Source organism: Halichondria panicea, chromosome 17 (genome assembly GCF_963675165.1).
Source record: "Halichondria panicea chromosome 17, odHalPani1.1, whole genome shotgun sequence".
Lineage (NCBI taxonomy): Eukaryota > Metazoa > Porifera > Demospongiae > Suberitida > Halichondriidae > Halichondria > Halichondria panicea.
Window position 1 is genome coordinate 5,606,895 of NC_087393.1, and position 16,615 is coordinate 5,623,509.

At 42.2% G+C, this 16,615-nt stretch overlaps 4 protein-coding genes across 5 annotated transcripts; 2 read left to right on the plus strand and 2 right to left on the minus strand.

Annotated features, from left to right (window-relative positions):
- The first annotated feature begins 1,304 nt into the window (after nucleotides 1–1,304).
- Nucleotides 1,305–4,331, plus strand: LOC135351557 (uncharacterized). The gene is made up of 8 exons (XM_064550599.1): nucleotides 1,305–1,616; nucleotides 1,762–1,934; nucleotides 2,056–2,449; nucleotides 2,549–2,808; nucleotides 2,955–3,121; nucleotides 3,279–3,678; nucleotides 3,778–3,841; nucleotides 4,117–4,331. Exons 1-8 carry the CDS (start codon nucleotides 1,598–1,600, stop codon nucleotides 4,254–4,256), a joined length of 1,617 nt encoding a protein of 538 aa, XP_064406669.1. The 5' UTR covers nucleotides 1,305–1,597; the 3' UTR covers nucleotides 4,257–4,331.
- A 25-nt stretch (nucleotides 4,332–4,356) lies between these two features.
- On the plus strand, nucleotides 4,357–9,704 carry LOC135351556 (uncharacterized). Of its 2 annotated transcripts, none has more exons than XM_064550597.1 (9): nucleotides 4,357–4,453; nucleotides 7,035–7,067; nucleotides 7,202–7,374; nucleotides 7,487–7,880; nucleotides 7,956–8,215; nucleotides 8,367–8,533; nucleotides 8,691–9,090; nucleotides 9,190–9,253; nucleotides 9,536–9,704. In XM_064550597.1, exons 2-9 carry the CDS (start codon nucleotides 7,043–7,045, stop codon nucleotides 9,691–9,693), a joined length of 1,641 nt encoding a protein of 546 aa, XP_064406667.1. In that variant the 5' UTR covers nucleotides 4,357–4,453; nucleotides 7,035–7,042; the 3' UTR covers nucleotides 9,694–9,704. The 2 variants fall into 2 exon arrangements, with proteins under 2 accessions (XP_064406667.1, XP_064406668.1); XM_064550598.1 differs by having other exon boundaries at nucleotides 4,448–4,453; nucleotides 7,205–7,374.
- On the minus strand, nucleotides 4,527–7,034 carry LOC135351552 (zinc finger MYM-type protein 1-like). The gene is made up of 2 exons (XM_064550593.1): nucleotides 6,832–7,034; nucleotides 4,527–6,698 (listed from the first exon to the last, which is right to left on the minus strand). Exons 1-2 carry the CDS (start codon nucleotides 6,902–6,904, stop codon nucleotides 4,531–4,533), a joined length of 2,241 nt encoding a protein of 746 aa, XP_064406663.1. The 5' UTR covers nucleotides 6,905–7,034; the 3' UTR covers nucleotides 4,527–4,530.
- On the minus strand, nucleotides 9,679–16,604 carry LOC135351541 (uncharacterized). Its single transcript, XM_064550564.1, has 13 exons — nucleotides 16,449–16,604; nucleotides 15,818–16,336; nucleotides 15,027–15,467; nucleotides 13,570–14,324; nucleotides 13,416–13,478; nucleotides 13,228–13,358; nucleotides 12,155–12,371; nucleotides 11,937–12,004; nucleotides 11,623–11,779; nucleotides 11,426–11,515; nucleotides 11,110–11,223; nucleotides 10,110–10,195; nucleotides 9,679–9,993 (listed from the first exon to the last, which is right to left on the minus strand). Exons 1-13 carry the CDS (start codon nucleotides 16,501–16,503, stop codon nucleotides 9,786–9,788), a joined length of 2,904 nt encoding a protein of 967 aa, XP_064406634.1. The 5' UTR covers nucleotides 16,504–16,604; the 3' UTR covers nucleotides 9,679–9,785.
- Nucleotides 16,605–16,615: the final 11 nt, after the last annotated feature.

A 16,615-nucleotide genomic window follows, 5' to 3' on the forward strand; every position in this document is an offset into this window, starting at 1 on the left:
AGTTTGCGACTAATCTTAAGTTTCTCTCATTGTTTCTAGTATGATTATGCCACTCAGTTTCTAGTTTCACTGGGTATTTTTAGCATCCTTTACTACTATAGTATATATATATGGAGTGCTAAAATCGTTTGCAGTCTTTTGACTTGGCTGAATAGCTACTCTTCTCTGCAAGTTTCCGTATATCTCTCCATGCACGCACATTTCCTCCGTAAAACATTATGATGCGTGTCCAACCTCCTCTGCCCTAACTCTATATCCTTATCCCTAACTCCTATACAGCTAACTCTATCCCTATCCCTAACCCCTCCTAAACCTAACTATTACATACCCTGTTGGTGCATACATGTTATACCTTATTACGTAATATTTACTACAATTTAAACCATAATTTGCTGCTGTCAAGTTGTACTTTTGGACTCTAGCATTTAGCCTCACTATTGTTAACATTTCCTCTCTTTGTTCATGTGAGCCCCACCCAGGGCCTCCATCACTGTATTTTGTGCTCCTGCAGCCATTTTGTACTCACTTTGCTCTCTATCTAAGAATTGTTGGCACAGCAATAGTGAAGTCAATTTGCATGAATGCTTGCTATAGTTTAGCTACAGTATTTCAATTGCATATAGCGGAATAGAACCTGTTTCTATTTAGATCTAGCCTGTCTAGTATCACTTATCTAACTATTTGTCTATACCGAGAAAGGGCTCAAACATACCCCTACCCTAACCTCAAGTAATCATTACAGTTATACAAGTTATACATTTCACAAATATATTGTATAGTGTATAACTGTGTATAATTGTTCAACATTCATTGTATAATTGATGTATATTTCTGTATAATTATACAAGTTATACAACACATTCGGAATGAAAACAAAAAATAAATATTTTTTACTATAATATTATTATTATGTCGGCACCACTATACAGTTATACCTATTATTGTATATTTGAGTATAGTTGGTAGAAATTTTCACCACTATACAGTTATACAATATAGTGGTTGTATAGTTGTGTATAGCTGTATAAAGATCCAATCCTGCACCCTTATGGCATGATGCTGACTGCTGAGGAAAAGGATGACCTGATAAAGATCCAATCCTGCACCCTTATGGCATGATGCTGACTGCTGAGGAAAAGGATGACCTGTTTTTAGGTACAATTCCATGCCTGTAAGGCCTAGTTTCGAATACCCGCCTCAACCTAAAAGCTTGTAGGTAGACTATGTAAGGCCACTACAATGTAGCACTAAACTGAAACAGGAACGCACTAAACAACGGAAATGAAACCAATAATGACCTCGCAAGGACCACGCCCGTTTATATATATAAAGCTTTACAGTATGACTTTACATTTACACAAAGTGAATAGATTGTTGTGCTTCAGAAATTAAACATACAGACAGGAAGTTCCTAGAAGGAACACCTGACTAGATCTACATAAAATGTATACATAATTATACAGTTATACAGAGCAACAGGGACAGACTAGGTGATAAGTGCTGTTTAGTGGCCCTACAAGTGCCTGCTCCGGTCCTGCTCAACTGATTTGAGCCCTGCCCTTCCCAAAATCCTAGCTACGTCCATATATCTACTGCAATGGAAACTGGAATCAAAGGTATTGCTACATACTTGGTTGACTATAAGTATGTACTCTAGTCTACAAGTTTTAAACCCTTAGTGTAAGTCTTATGTATGTGCTGGTGTATATACTTGGCACACTACTCATTACATGTCATTGAATGTGTGTCCTTTGCATGCAGTAGAGACATCAAGGCGATGCACACCGCTGGGCCAAAGATGTCAGCTCCATCTCAACCTCTTCATTGTTGCCTTCATGCAACTACTACTGGCCATCATATTTTCCACTCCTATCTCATCATTCTACCTCTTTGTGACAAGTCAACCTCCATCCTCTAACAACACTGACGAGATTGTGAGTGGCTCAGTTGATTGTTCGAAACCTCCCTCAGGCTCCCTGTCACACACACCACACTCACCACACTCACCACCCACACCACACTCACCACCCTCACCCACCACCCACACACATGCAGGTGGATTGGCAGGGCCTGGGGCAATCAGACACCTTCTACTCCTGGGTCATAACACTCCTTGGAATAGCCATCCTCTCCACTTCTCTGGTTCTAATGTGTCTACCATTCCTTTCATTTTTTCGAGTTTTGATGGTGTTCAATTTTCTCATCCTTATCACAAGTGGTCTCACCTATGCATTAGCGTTCAGACCCTGGGTCATCTTGGCTTCATATTGTATTCGTGGTGTTGGATTCAGCATGTCCGAAGTGTTGGTGATAGGTTACATCAGTGTCACTCCCAGATTACTGCCTCGGGTGGACAACAAGAGAAGAATAAAATCTACGTTCAGTGTCAAGGACAGATATCTTGCAATTACCCTCATGTTTCGAGCAATTGGGTGGCCCATAGGACTAGGTTAGTTGAAATGTACGGTGACTGTACACTATAGTTAGTGTTTTCAAATACACTCTTCAAAGTTGCACAAGTTTCTAAATTGCAATTTCATGATTGCAGGTATTGCAGCGCTGATGGCACAGTACAGGGACACAGTGGACCAGTTTCGATGGCCAGGGTGGGCTAACGCAACAGTTAGTATTCTGTATGCATTTATCTTCTTCATCACGTTTCGTAAAGTGGAGAGTGGTACTGCCAAAGCTGGAGAAGGGAGATCTACTACAACATGGTGTCACTGTCAGTGTGTGTTCTTCAAGGACCATCTTTCTACAGACAAAATGAAGTCAACGCTCAAGAAAATACGACTAAGAAATGTCTTAGTAAGTATCCCTAAACACAACGAAGCATAATCCATAAAGAAAATTGACAGGCTATATATACCACGTACATGTGCTGTGCGTCCTAGTGTAATTAACCATGCAGCTATAGAAATACAATTTTCAATGTCTTCTTTCCCAATGTATAGGTGTGCGTGTACCTGGCTTTGTCTGGGCACCTAATGACGTCCACTGGCTCTATCCTCGGCACCCTCGTACCTCCCATCCTTAGTGACCACTTTGGATTTGATATTGACTTCATCTCTTACTTTACACTCGGTGTCTTGGCTACTTCATTCGTTGGTGCTATAATACTGTGAGAACAATGGAGCTGATCTAATAGACTAGCGTGCATGTTCGTCTGATGCAGTATAACACCATACTTGTCTAAGACATTGTCTTCCATGTTGTGCTAGAATGTATGCACCTGAATGCACAATAATTGCTCTATTTTCCCTACATAATTTATATAGGATTGTCCTAAAATGCCTGAGGGTGAACAATCGTTATTTGTTTGCTGTGGTACTTGCAGCTAGTATATGCGGGACTGTTCTGGCATCTGATTGGCAGGCTATTGGCGAGGATCCATGTACATTGTCAGGTTTCAATTCAAGCCAGCATTTTGAACCACCTGAAGCTCTGTCTGAGCTAAGAGATGTGTGCTTGTCTCAGAATGGAGATTGTTACTGGAACCAAGATTCAGAGCTGACAGGAACTTATTGCTCTCTTTGTCGGCCAATATGTCGCTCAACTTCCATGACCATCAACCTTGCTCAGTTCTGTGTAGCAGTGGTCCTGATTCACCTGTCCGGACTAATTGGTTGGACGGCCATTTTGGGAGTGGCCACAGACTACACCCCTCATCACCTTCGGGTGAGTACACTAGCTTGTCTAATTCACCTGGTTCCCATGCACCGGGCCTCATAATGTGTACTTACAATGATGTTTGTCAAATTACTGGTTTTTCTGTAGAGTGTGGTTGTTGCACTAATGTTCATGATGGATGGTGCTTCATGGCTGCTAACACCTCTGTGGAGTAAGTTGCATGACAATGCTAATAATTATAAAGATTAGTGGCAAGTCTCTTTAGTGATATGTCTTAGTGGTGTTCCCTTAATGGCGTCCACCATGGAAGCTGGGCATAATAAAATTAGTATGCAGCCAGTCCCAAATCCTAGCCCTCAATATAATGCAAGTTTCAACTCATGTTAAATAACAAGCCCACCTAATTATCTAACATACAACCACTGTTGAGAAAGCACTGATGTCGATGCTCCCGTATTCTAACACTACCCCCTCACACACATGCAGGTATCTCCATATATAACCTGGTAGGCAGACGGACGTTTGCACCAATGTCAGTGTGGAGTGGGATGCAGCTGGTCAGTCTCATCGGACTACTGCTGCTCTACAAACTGTTGGGACCTATCAAGAAGCCACAAATGACTTAAATTTATGCCTGATTTTTTATTTCTTCAACAATTGGTGCAATAATTAAATGATGTGTCACAAATTTGTCAAGATGAGATGACGTGTAAAAAAATAATGCAAATTGCTTAAGAATTGTGTGAGTTTTTGCATAATTATTATTATTTTCGGTTAATGATTAGATGGGCGTGACCGTCTAATCGACAGGTGCAAGGCCAAGGGAAACCATAGGGGTAGGAAGATGTTTTACCTAAGGGGGGCAAACAATATGTTATACCAATATCACTGAGACACAATTTAAAATTCTCCAAAATATCTTTGTCTTCTAGAATTAACAGAAATAAAATCCTTCGCTATAGCTAATAAATCTATCCTGTCTGTCCTATGTTTGTGTACATAAAGCAAAAAAAGATTGTTAAGTCTACATTCAGTCATTGTGCTCCTCAAGAATGTTTTGAGCCTTCGCAGTGCTGAAAACGATCTTTCGGCTGAAGCTGTTGTTACAGGGAAGGTAAAGTACAATGAGAGTAGCATAAACACTTCAGACAGCATTTTCTTGTAAATATGATTGCTATTAATCGCTTGAGCTATAGTCCTTATATTTGTCACAGTTGTTACTTGTGGAGTAGCTTGCTTAACCATATCAGCAACTAGTGCAAGATGTGTACACAAACGTTTCAAATCAAAGTCCTTCTCAAGGAAACTTTTTACGGAGGGAGGAAGGATCTCAATATCATATGGTCTTCCATTTGCAGCATTCAGCAGGAGTATTTCAATTTCTTTTATAATTTTCATATCTTTCTGATCAAATCTTCTATCGATCTCACCTCCAGCAAGTTCTAGTACTTCATAATACGCACGTCTAAACCTTGACTTAGGGTCTGTGTATTGGTGTGCAGTACTTCCAGTATTATACCTCTTGGGTAATTTCCTTTGGCGAGGCAATTTGGGCTCTTCAGTGAAATGCTTGCTTTCCTCACATACTGAACTATAAAACTGATCAAATTTAGATTCAGTCCGAAGAGCTTTTAGGTGGGATGCAAGTAGACTAGCACCTGTAGTTGCTTCCTGAATTGTTAGGTCCACTGCTTGCAAGTTAATGGACAACTGCTCAGAAGCAGAAAATACCAAGTAAGCAAGTTTCAGTGCAAAGTACGTGTCAAAGCATTCCATACGCCCAAGTAGACCGTTGGCTTTTGCTGCGTACTCATCATGGCCTTTCTGAATAATTTCCAAAGCATCAATCAACACCTGATAATTTCTCAAGATAGAATTTATAGCAGTATGACGAACAGTCCAGCGTGTGGGACAAAGCACTCTCAGTGATGGAGTACTCCCATCTCCTTGTAGAGCAATATCTTTACGGAGTGAATCGAACAAGGATAGCCGCTTGGGAGAAAAGCGTATGAGCTGTACAAGATTGTATATGAAATCCATTACATTCCTGACCAGTTCAGATTTGTTTGTAACATCTTTGAGGACGAGATTAAGATTATGAGCTAAGCAATGAACATACAATGCCTCAGGAACTTCAGATTTCATTAGGGCTTGTACACCATTTCTTATCCCACTCATTGTAGAAGCACCGTCGTATGCTTGACCTCGTATTGAACACAAAGGTAAGGTACATCTAATTAGAATGTCCTTGATAGCAGAGAAAACAGTACAGGCTTTAGTATCAGGTAATTGAAACAATCCTAATCCATCTTCATGAACATTTAGATCTTCATCAATCCAGCGAACAGAGAGACACATTTGCTCTTGGTGGGATACGTCAGTGGCTTCATCAGCTAAGATTGAATAAAAACGACTCTCTTTCACATGTGACAGTATATCTCTAAGTACAAACTGCCCCATTTTGGTAATAATTTCATTCACAATCTCGGGCGAAAGATAATCACGCTGTTTAAGCCATCTCAGCATTTTTTTATCTTCTTCAGCCCTAAGTAGAAGAAGTTGGGCTAGATTTCCTTCAGGATCATCACCGTCATGTTTTCCACGAAGAGGCAATCCTTGTCTTACAAGGAACTTAATGGTAGAGAGTAGTTTCATAAGCATTGTTCTATGATAAAGTTGATCAGTTGCAAGCTGTGTGCTCAGCAGAGTGTCTACCCTCACACCTGTAGATCTCTTCAGCACAACTTCTTTATGCATGTTACTATCTTCGTGAGCACGAAACCTGTCTATGGCTTTCTTAAAATTGTTGAAACCATCTTCCACGAATGCTGGCTGATACTTCCTTGTAGGAGTCACACTCAGCAAATTGTTTGCCTTAGCAGCTCTGCACAAATAGCAAAATATTTTCCTATTTTCTGAACACACAGTTATCCATGGGTAGAGCTCATACCATCTCGTCAAAATAGGTCTCTCATCCTTCACAGCTGGTAGCTGAGGTTGAAAAGGAATGTTAATGTCTTTACACCCCTGGCAATTGCAAGCAGCTTGGGTACTCGAAGCTTCAGACTCTATGGGTATAAAACATTCTCATTAAATCATGTCACTACATAGCTGTAAGGCTAGAGAGCATTGTCAATTTGAGCAAGCTGTTTAAGCTAGATAGCTACATTTAAGCTTATACTGGGGCTATAATTCACTTACCTGCTTGATCCAAAGAAGCACTGGTAGTACTACTGTCAGACAGACTTGAAAAAGTAATCTTGGCCTGATACATTGTTATTTTTGCCACATGCTCACAATATTTTTTCAATTAGAGAGCAGTGCTGGCTAAGGGGGGCGAAAAAGCAAAATATTTGGCTGAGGGGGGCAACTGCCCCCCTTGCCCCCCTGGTTCCTACGCCTATGGAAACTAATGGAAACTGAACCAGCTATCAAAGGTATTGCGACTTGGTTGACTAGTACAGTACTCTGTCCGTAGTTTCTTATTAACCCTTAGTGTATGTATGTGCTGGTGTATATACTTGGCACACTACTCATTACATGTCATTGAATGTGTGTCCTTTGCATGCAGTAGAGACATCAAGGCGATGCACACCGCTGGGCCGAAGATGTCAGCTCCATCTCAACCTCTTCATTGTTGCCTTCATGCAACTACCACTGGCCATCATGTTTGCCACTCCTATCTCATCATTCTACCTCTTTGTGACAAGTCAACCTCCATCCTCTAACAACACTGACGAGATTGTGAGTGGCTCAGTTGATTGTTCGAAACCTCCCTCAGGCTCCCTGTCACACACACCACACTCACCACCCACACCACACTCACCACCCTCACCCACCACCCACACACATGCAGGTGGATTGGCAGGGCCTGGGGCAATCAGACACCTTCTACTCCTGGGTCATAACACTCCTTGGAATAGCCATCCTCTCCACTTCTCTGGTTCTAATGTGTCTACCATTCCTTTCATTTTTTCGAGTTTTGATAGTGTTCAATTTTCTCATCCTCATCACAAGTGGTCTCACCTATGCATTAGCGTTCAGACCCTGGGTCATCTTGGCTTCATATTGTATTCGTGGTGTTGGATTCAGCATGTCCGAAGTGTTGCTGATAGGTTACATCAGTGTCACTCCCAGATTACTGCCTCGGGTGGACAACAAGAGAAGAATAAAATCTACGTTCAGTGTCAAGGACAGATATCTTGCAATTACCCTCATATTTCGAGCAATTGGGTGGCCCATAGGACTAGGTTAGTTGAAATGTACGGTGACTGTACACTCTTCAAAGTTGCACAAGTTTCTAAATTGCAATTTCATGATTGCAGGTATTTCAGCGCTGATGGCACAGTACAGGGACACAGTGGACCAGTTTCGATGGCCAGGGTGGGCTAACGCAACAGTTAGTATTCTGTATGCATTTATCTTCTTCATCACGTTTCGTAAAGTGGAGAGTGGTACTGCCAAAGCTGGAGAAGGGAGATCTACTACAACATGGTGTCACTGTCAGTGTGTGTTCTTCAAGGACCATCTTTCTACAGACAAAATGAAGTCAACGCTCAAGAAAATACGACTAAGAAATGTCTTAGTAAGTATCCCTAAACACAACGAAGCATAATCCACAAAGAAAATTGACTGGCTATATATACCACGTACGTGTGCTGTGCATGCAGTCCTAGTGTAATTAACCATGCAGCTATAGAAATACAATTTTCAATGTCTTCTTTCCCAATGTATAGGTGTGCGTGTACCTGGCTTTCTCTGGGCACCTAATGACGTCCACTGGCTCTATCCTCGGCACCCTTGTACCTCTTATCCTTAGTGACCACTTTGGATTCGATATTGACTTCATCTCTTACTTCACACTCGGTGTCTTGGCTACTTCATTCGTTGGTGCTATAATACTGTGAGAACAATGGAGCTGATCTAATAGACTAGCGTGCATGTTCGTCTGATGCAGTATAACACCATACTTGTCTAAGACATTGTCTTCCATGTTGTGCTAGAATGTATGCACCTGAATGCACAATAATTGCTCTATTTTCCCTACATAATTTATATAGGATTGTCCTAAAATGCCTGAGGGTGAACAATCGTTATTTGTTTGCTGTGGTACTTGCAGCTAGTATATGCGGGACTGTTCTGGCATCTGATTGGCAGGCTATTGGCGAGGATCCATGTACATTGTCAGGTTTCAATTCAAGCCAGCATTTTGAACCACCTGAAGCTCTGTCTGAGCTAAGAGATGTGTGCTTGTCTCAGAATGGAGATTGTTACTGGAACCAAGATTCAGAGCTGACAGGAACTTATTGCTCTCTTTGTCGGCCAGTATGTCGCTCAACTTCCATGACCATCAACCTTGCTCAGTTCTGTGTAGCAGTGGTCCTGATTCACCTGTCCGGACTAATTGGTTGGACGGCCATTTTGGGAGTGGCCACAGACTACACCCCTCATCACCTTCGGGTGAGTACACTAGGTTGTCTAATTCATCAGGTTCCCATGCACCGGGCCTCATAACGTGTACTTACAATGATGTTTGTCAAATTACTGGTTTTTCTGTAGAGTGTGGTTGTTGGACTAATGTTTATGATGGATGGTGCTTCATGGCTGCTAACACCTCTGTGGAGTAAGTTGCATGACAATGCTAATAATTATAAAGATTAGTGGCAAGTCTCTTTAGTGGTATGTCTTAGTACGTGGTGTTCCCTTAATGGCGTCCACCATGGAAGCTGGGCATAATAAAATTAGTATGCAGCCAGTCCCAAATCTTAGCCCTCAATATAATGCAAGTTTCAACTCATGTTAACTAACAAGCGGCCCACCTAATTATCTAACGTACAACCACTGTTGAGAAAGCATTGATGTCGATGCTCTGGTATTCTAACACTACCCCCTCACACACATGCAGGTATCTCCATATATAACCTGGTAGGCAGACGGACGTTTGCACCAATGTCAGTGTGGAGTGGGATGCAGCTGGTCAGTCTCATCGGACTACTGCTGCTCTACAAACTGTTGGGACCAATCAAGAAGCCACAAATGACTCACAAACTTGTGCCTCTTTAGTATTTTGTGTGTTTCCAAGCAAATTGTAACAAAATGATTGAACAGATATTTGAGATGGTTATGTACAAGTGTGCAGACTGGTAGTGCTATGGCTATGAAGAATTGCCAATGAGTGGCTTTTGGTATGTTCTTTGTAGTTGCAAGTACAGATTGTTGGCTTCTCTTAGAGGTGCAGCCAGTACATGAGCTCTCCTGTCAGGGATCATGTCCCCAGCATGCCAGTGGGTGAGGTTCTCAATAGGAGAGTCAAGATATGTGTGGATACTGCCAAATGTTGGCCTTTTGCTGGCATCAGGATTCCTGCATATAAACACAGGGCAGTGTGTAGAGTCAAATCATTGCTACAATTAACACATTATGTTAGACAATTTTATTACTTGCTAAATGTACCAGAATACAGCTGCAATTGAACTGACCAGCACTCCACCATGAGATGGTATATAGCCCTGGGGCAGCCTGGTGGTGGGGCCTGACAGTGCTTGCTGCTCACAAGAGCTATCACCTGTACACACGGCACACAATCATTAGAACAGACAAAAACAAGTGTTTAAGCTGGCGCTGTGCTAATGCCTCTCACCATGTTTTTGCTTTCGCTCAAAAGTATTAGAGTGTTATATTAGTTTCTATAATGAATTTTATATTAAAGTTAGCTTATCTATATAAAGTCACTGAGAAGAAAAGACTTATTTACATGCATCTATTGTTGGTATTATGTGGCTTACCAGGACCTCAAGAAAGAAGAAAATTGATTCTTCCAGGATCAGTGTATATAATATTAAGAAGAAAAGACTTGTGTACATGCATATTGTTATCTATTATTATTGTTATATGGTAGTGTTTTGTGGCTTACCAGGCCCTCAAGACAAAGATGATTCTGCCAGGAGGATCTGGATCTGGATCTTTTTCTCACACATGGGGAATGAGCGCGCATGCGCATTACATCCACAGGAATAATTAAAGGGTGTGTCCAAAGAGATCAATTTCACAAATGGCTACTGCTAGCTAGCTGTTTTAAGATATATTTTCTGAGTAATGTAGCTAACAAAAAGCTAGCGCTTTAGTGCAAGGCTAACTCATATGTTAAATAGAAAGTTTGTGCGGACAGATGATGCTATGAAAGATTCTGAAGAGACTGCAACAGCCTTCAATGTGAGTCAAACTAGCCATAACTCGAGAAAGAAGCTTTAGTTTGCTAATCCACGAATCAAAATCCAAGAGAACGTGGCTAGAAGCCTATAGAAGCTGTTAGCTTTCGTCGAATTGCAACCGTTGAGCAGTTACAGCTGGAACACACACACACACACACACACACACACACACACACATACACAGTCAGCTTTACCGTATCCCTCGTGCGGCTACGCCTCGAGGCATAACAACAATAAACTACCATATCTAGTAGCCATGACGACTTACAATAGGGTTGGTGAGTTCGTTGAAAGGTTTCTCTCCAATTGACCATATCTCAAACAATACCATCCCATAACTCCACACATCACTGGACGAGGAAAACTTGTTGTAGTTCAATGCCTGCAGATAAGCAAAGAGATGAAGCCATATTAGTATAGACTAGGTAAACATAATTATCATTACTTTTAAAAAGCTGAAACTTGATTGTGAGAATGCACAACCTAACTCAAGAAGTTTGCTATCAAAACAGTGAAAAAGGCTTTTTTTACAATCACATGTACTTATACCTATACTATTCTGCAAACGCATAATTATTATGTACCTCTGGAGCTGTCCACTTGACAGGTATGATTCCACCATGAGATTTGTAGTAATCATTCTCAACATCTCTGGCCATTCCAAAGTCTCCAATCTGAAATATTAGGAACAGGTAAAGATCATTAACCAGAAAAACTAAATATGAACGAAATGCCTTGATTAAAAGTCGCCCTCATATCCATACAGTGTTATTTCCCTCACCTTGCATGTCAGGTCATTGTTGAGCAGAATGTTGCGTGCAGCAAGATCTCTGTGAACAAAATTCTTCTTTGATAAGTAGCCCATTCCATTAGCAATGTCCTTAGAGAACTTGATGAACAATTGTGGCACCACTTCAGGCAGCTCTCTCTTGCTCACTCTAGGAGGGGATGGGGGGAGGTTGTGTCATATTGTACAGCCTACTAGCCTAGCAACAGTGGAGTGTAAGGGTACCCATTTAGTCTATGACAGCAGTCAATTCTAAGCCACTTCCTGAAAACCAGCCACAACCATTATACAAATTGTCTGCCACTTACTTTGGATGCAGTTTCTGTAAGAAGCTCCTCAGGTCGCCTTTGACCATGTACTCCAGTATCACTAGTGCCTATGTGGGCAGAAAATAATAATACATGACGAAGGAGGACCCAGCGTTAAATAGAGCATTTTTGAACGACCATAACTTTAGTTTCGTTGGTCCAATAACATGATTTCTGACAGCTTAGAGTAAACATATCTACAGTGTACCCCCACTCACTGGCTCCCCCACAGTGACGACCCCCAGCAGTCGCACCACATTGCAATGAGCAAACTGTCCCATGATGGCTGCCTCCTGGAGCAGCTTGATCCTCTCTAAGTCAGAACAAGCCTTCACTGCCTTAATGGCCACCTCCACTGGCTGAGGGTTTACCTCACTCTCCCATAGTCCGATGCTCACTGTGCCAAAGTGACCCGAACCAATCTGCCTGGTCACTCTGTGCGTGTGGGGGAGGGGGAGTAGAGTATTAATTACACAAACATTCACACTGTCACAGTTTAACCAGGACAGCCAACTATTGCATGGACCAGTGTCTGCAGACAAAATGAAGGAAGCATTCTTAAAGACAAGAAAGCTATATTATGGTGTAACTTGAGTGCTTTTTGTTTGTGTACATACATTTCTTTGAGGGATACCTTACAGGGGCAATTGGTGTGTGTGTGTGTGTGTGTGTGTGTGTGTGTGTGTGTGTGTGTGTGTGTGCATATTCATTCAGCTACCCACTGGAAACGCCAACAAAAATGTTCATTAGAAACAGAAGCCAACTCACTCACTATTGCATTAATGTGCATTCCAGATTAATCAAAAGTGTGTTGTCATCAAAGCAACTATTGGCACAACAACTAATCAATCAACGAAATACCTATTCTGAAATGACACATAGCTAGAGAAATGTTTAAACTAGACGCTGTGGCTCCTGCTATGTGTATGCATGGTAGCAGGAAGGCATTGCATAGACTACACTACAGGTGACTGGTACACAGTGAGGACAGAGGCTATAAGCATACGCCCTAGTTGAGAGGTAATTTACTTCAAAGAAAGAAAGAATATTTGAGGCTTGGCAGTGTATCTGCAAGTTTTCACATTACACGATTGGTAAACAATTATGAATGTTGACACAAACTGGTCAAGAAACCACAGCAAAAGATCTCAATCACTTTGAGCTCTAATTGTCATAAATTAGAACAGTCATTTTTAAGGACAATCATATGCCACACCTAATAGCCGCTAAGTGTCTGTTACCACTCCTAAGACAGATGCTAGCACGGATACACACTCTGGTTCTCCCTCACCTTATCTCAGAGCGTGGCAGCTCTCTGTACTTGTTCTCAGAGAGTTGTGTATAGAGGCCTGACTCGGTGGTGGCTGGAGCCCAATAGGTCTCCCTCTCCTCAAAGAACCTCAGACGATCGTACATCATCTCCTGTGGTTGTGGGTGTGGTTAGGTTTGGGGGGTGGTTAGGTAGGAGGATATACTTACAGAGTCTTGTTGGAAATCATCCTGCATTTCATAGTGGCATGAGTTAGCCATTCTCCGTTGATCCTGCAAACACAATGTTCATGCAATTATTCAACCACTGCATATAACTCTCAATGAACGTAATTATAGAATAGCTATATATACAGATGCACACCTCTGTTGGTACATAGGTGTAGTTGCAGCTCAACTCCATGCTACTCCAGAGGCCATCAGGGTCAGAGTACGAATGGTCGTCACTAAGTGCCCTGCTCCACCTCTCCCTCGGCCCAGGCACTAGAGACCCACTCAGATCAAACTGAGGACTTCCTTCATGAGGGAGCAGCTTGTCATACTTCAATGATTGCACAAATTCTTCTTTTGTATCAGTTGGACTGTCAGGCTCTGCATAATCGTGGGAGGTCTCCTCCCTCTTGTTCACACGAGTTCTCACCCACCCCCCACATGATTGTGCTCTGCGTCGGTCCTGAAGGGGAGTGGAATCAGTTGATGCTTCTAGTACCGAGTAGCGATGTGTCTCGTTAGAGGCGCCCCCTCGTGATCTCGACTGACCCCTCGGGGGAACAGGGGGGGCTTGAATACCCGTACAAAGTTTTGTCGAGGGTCCAACACTTCTAGCTCTGTGGGGGGGCTTACAGTTTGGTGGAGACAAGCGATTATTTTGTAGAGCACTAGTTGAGAAGACACGCTCATTTCTTAAGTGCTCGTGGCTGCTTGTGCTCTGAGTGAGTGGGGAACTGCTTGTATTCTCGTATAGCGGGAAGAAGGAGCTGAAGATGCCTCTGTGCGATATCTCTCCATTTATGTAGTGATGGTTTGCATTTCTCTGATGAGGGTGTCTTTTTGAGACAACCTCTGTGCTGCGTTCAGCTGCTGAGATAGAAGCAGTGACATTGCGTGTTGTCCTGCTGTCTGCAAAGTGAGCAAATTTGGCAAGGATGCACACTTATACCTTCTAGTATACACAGTTGTGGACTATTACATTGCATGGGGGATATTAAACTTGAAGGCATACTATAGCTAAGATTGTCCTGTAATGCAGTCTCCTAAGCCGCTAGCTCTATGATCTTAAGATAAATAGGTAGCCAAGAGATAAAGTGGGAGCATCAATAACTTGGCTGGTAAAATAGTTCAGGAATGGTCAAGTACAAGTGTTACTAGTCAGTCTAATGAGCTAAGACCACTCCTTGTGACTTAATATGATCTCACCACCTTAAAAAGCTGTTAGAAATGCACACCTATATCCCCTACTATAGCCTTCAAACAACCAAGAAGATTTGGCTGTACTTTCAGTTGCTTAAGAGTGCACACTGTACATACACACTGCCTCTATCACAAGGGCCAAGCCCAAAACACACTTTTTACTGCATGTAGATCTTGAGAGACTAAATGCATTCTAGGCCAGAAATTAGAGCTGTAAAGTTTTGGGTTAGAAAAATATTAGTATACCTTATAAGCTCAAGCAGAACTATTGTGTCTTGAGGATACCAAACATTAGCAAAACAAACACTCCACTCCAAGTGTAATTAGTGCGATGGGGTGAAAATAGTATATTACATGACTATAGAGCATTTGCAAGGCATCTATTGCTAAACAGCTGTACTAGCCACTCACCTACTGAGGCTGACAGTTCCGGCACTCTTGGTGGTGAGTTGGATACCAGACTTGCAGATTGTTCCACTTTGACTCCCTTTGTGCGCAGACAGAAGACAAGCACAAACACGAGCACTACCAGGATCACTAATAACAGTACTCCAACAATTATAAACGCAATAGCCTCGGGCGAGATCTTTATCACATATCCAGGTGGTGGTGGTGGGTTTGGTGGGCCACTGGTAGTGTTAGTCTGTGTGGAGTGTGTGGTTGGTGGAGGTGTGGGCGTGGGGGTGGGGGTTGTGCAGGGAAGAGACGGTGAGATTGGCAATAGTGGTTGGCCAGTCATTCCACTGCGCTTTGTTCTTTGGATCCTTGGGCAGTTACTGAAATTGGCTTTGTGGCAAAATGCTTTCATCTTTGAGAGCTGCTCTTCAGCCAAACTGAAATTTAACGTCTTTTCTGCAATGAAAAATGAAAATGAAATGAGAATGTTAGGGAAGCTGCATACGTAGTATTTGCGCCTACTTACTTATAGTAATGCCATAACAGAGCCTATTATGCTGCTAGGAGGGAACACTGACTGCTCAATTTGTTGAGGACATATGTTAGCCAATGGTATGCACGGTGACTAACGTGTAAGGTGTGTGTGTGTAGGTGCACTGGGTGTTTAATAGTTGTGTATATGGGATCAGAGTGCACACATTACTGAAAGTTGCTAAATGGTATTGTCTACAGTTCTAGTCATGCAGGCATGCATCACACTAAAGTAAACATTAGCAGTAATTACACTAAACAAGCCAAACACTCACCAAACACAGTGGTGGTGATGAAGAGGGAAACGTTGTTGAGCATCTGCACTCTTTCATCACACAGGGCAAAGTTGCACAATGGTTCTTCACTGCTCACATAGTAAAGCTTCTGTGATGATTCACTGGAGTGTGGTATTTGCATGGAACTGTTGCTTCTCGATATATGCAATCCAAACACATCTCCTGGTTGGATTGGAATTCCAACTCTACTTGTCCATTGCAGTGTATTTTTCCCGATGCAGCGAAATTCATCAGTGTCAACATAATCAGGACGATATCTTGCTGTCCATAGAAGGTTGAACGTTTCACTTGCACTCTCTGGTCGCCATATCTGCAGTTCAAACTCTGAGTCACCATTAGCCTGCACAAGTAGCTCTCTGAGCAGGCCAGAACAAGTGAAGGGATAGTTGGGGAGAAGAGCTTGGAAGCCATCGCTGGGTAGTGAGAGAGTGGCTGCAGAGTCTTCAGACAATGAGGTTGGTGATGGAGGAGCACACGAGAGGCAACCAGAACAAGCCCCTAGGGAAAGAAATGCAGCCATTGGTAAGATCTACTAACTTACTATCAATACAACTTGGATTATAGCTAGATTTTATAGGCATGCTGTGGCAGTGCCATTGTACAGACTTACAACATAAGATCCATAGTTGATACAAGTAGATAGATCTACTCTTTGATTTTCCCATTCTTGCAAGGTAGTCCAGATCTAGCTAGTTAATGGATCTAGCTACATTGACTGCTACATGTACCAATAGTTAACCAGTTAACTATATCCGCAATCTAGACCCGCCCCTCACT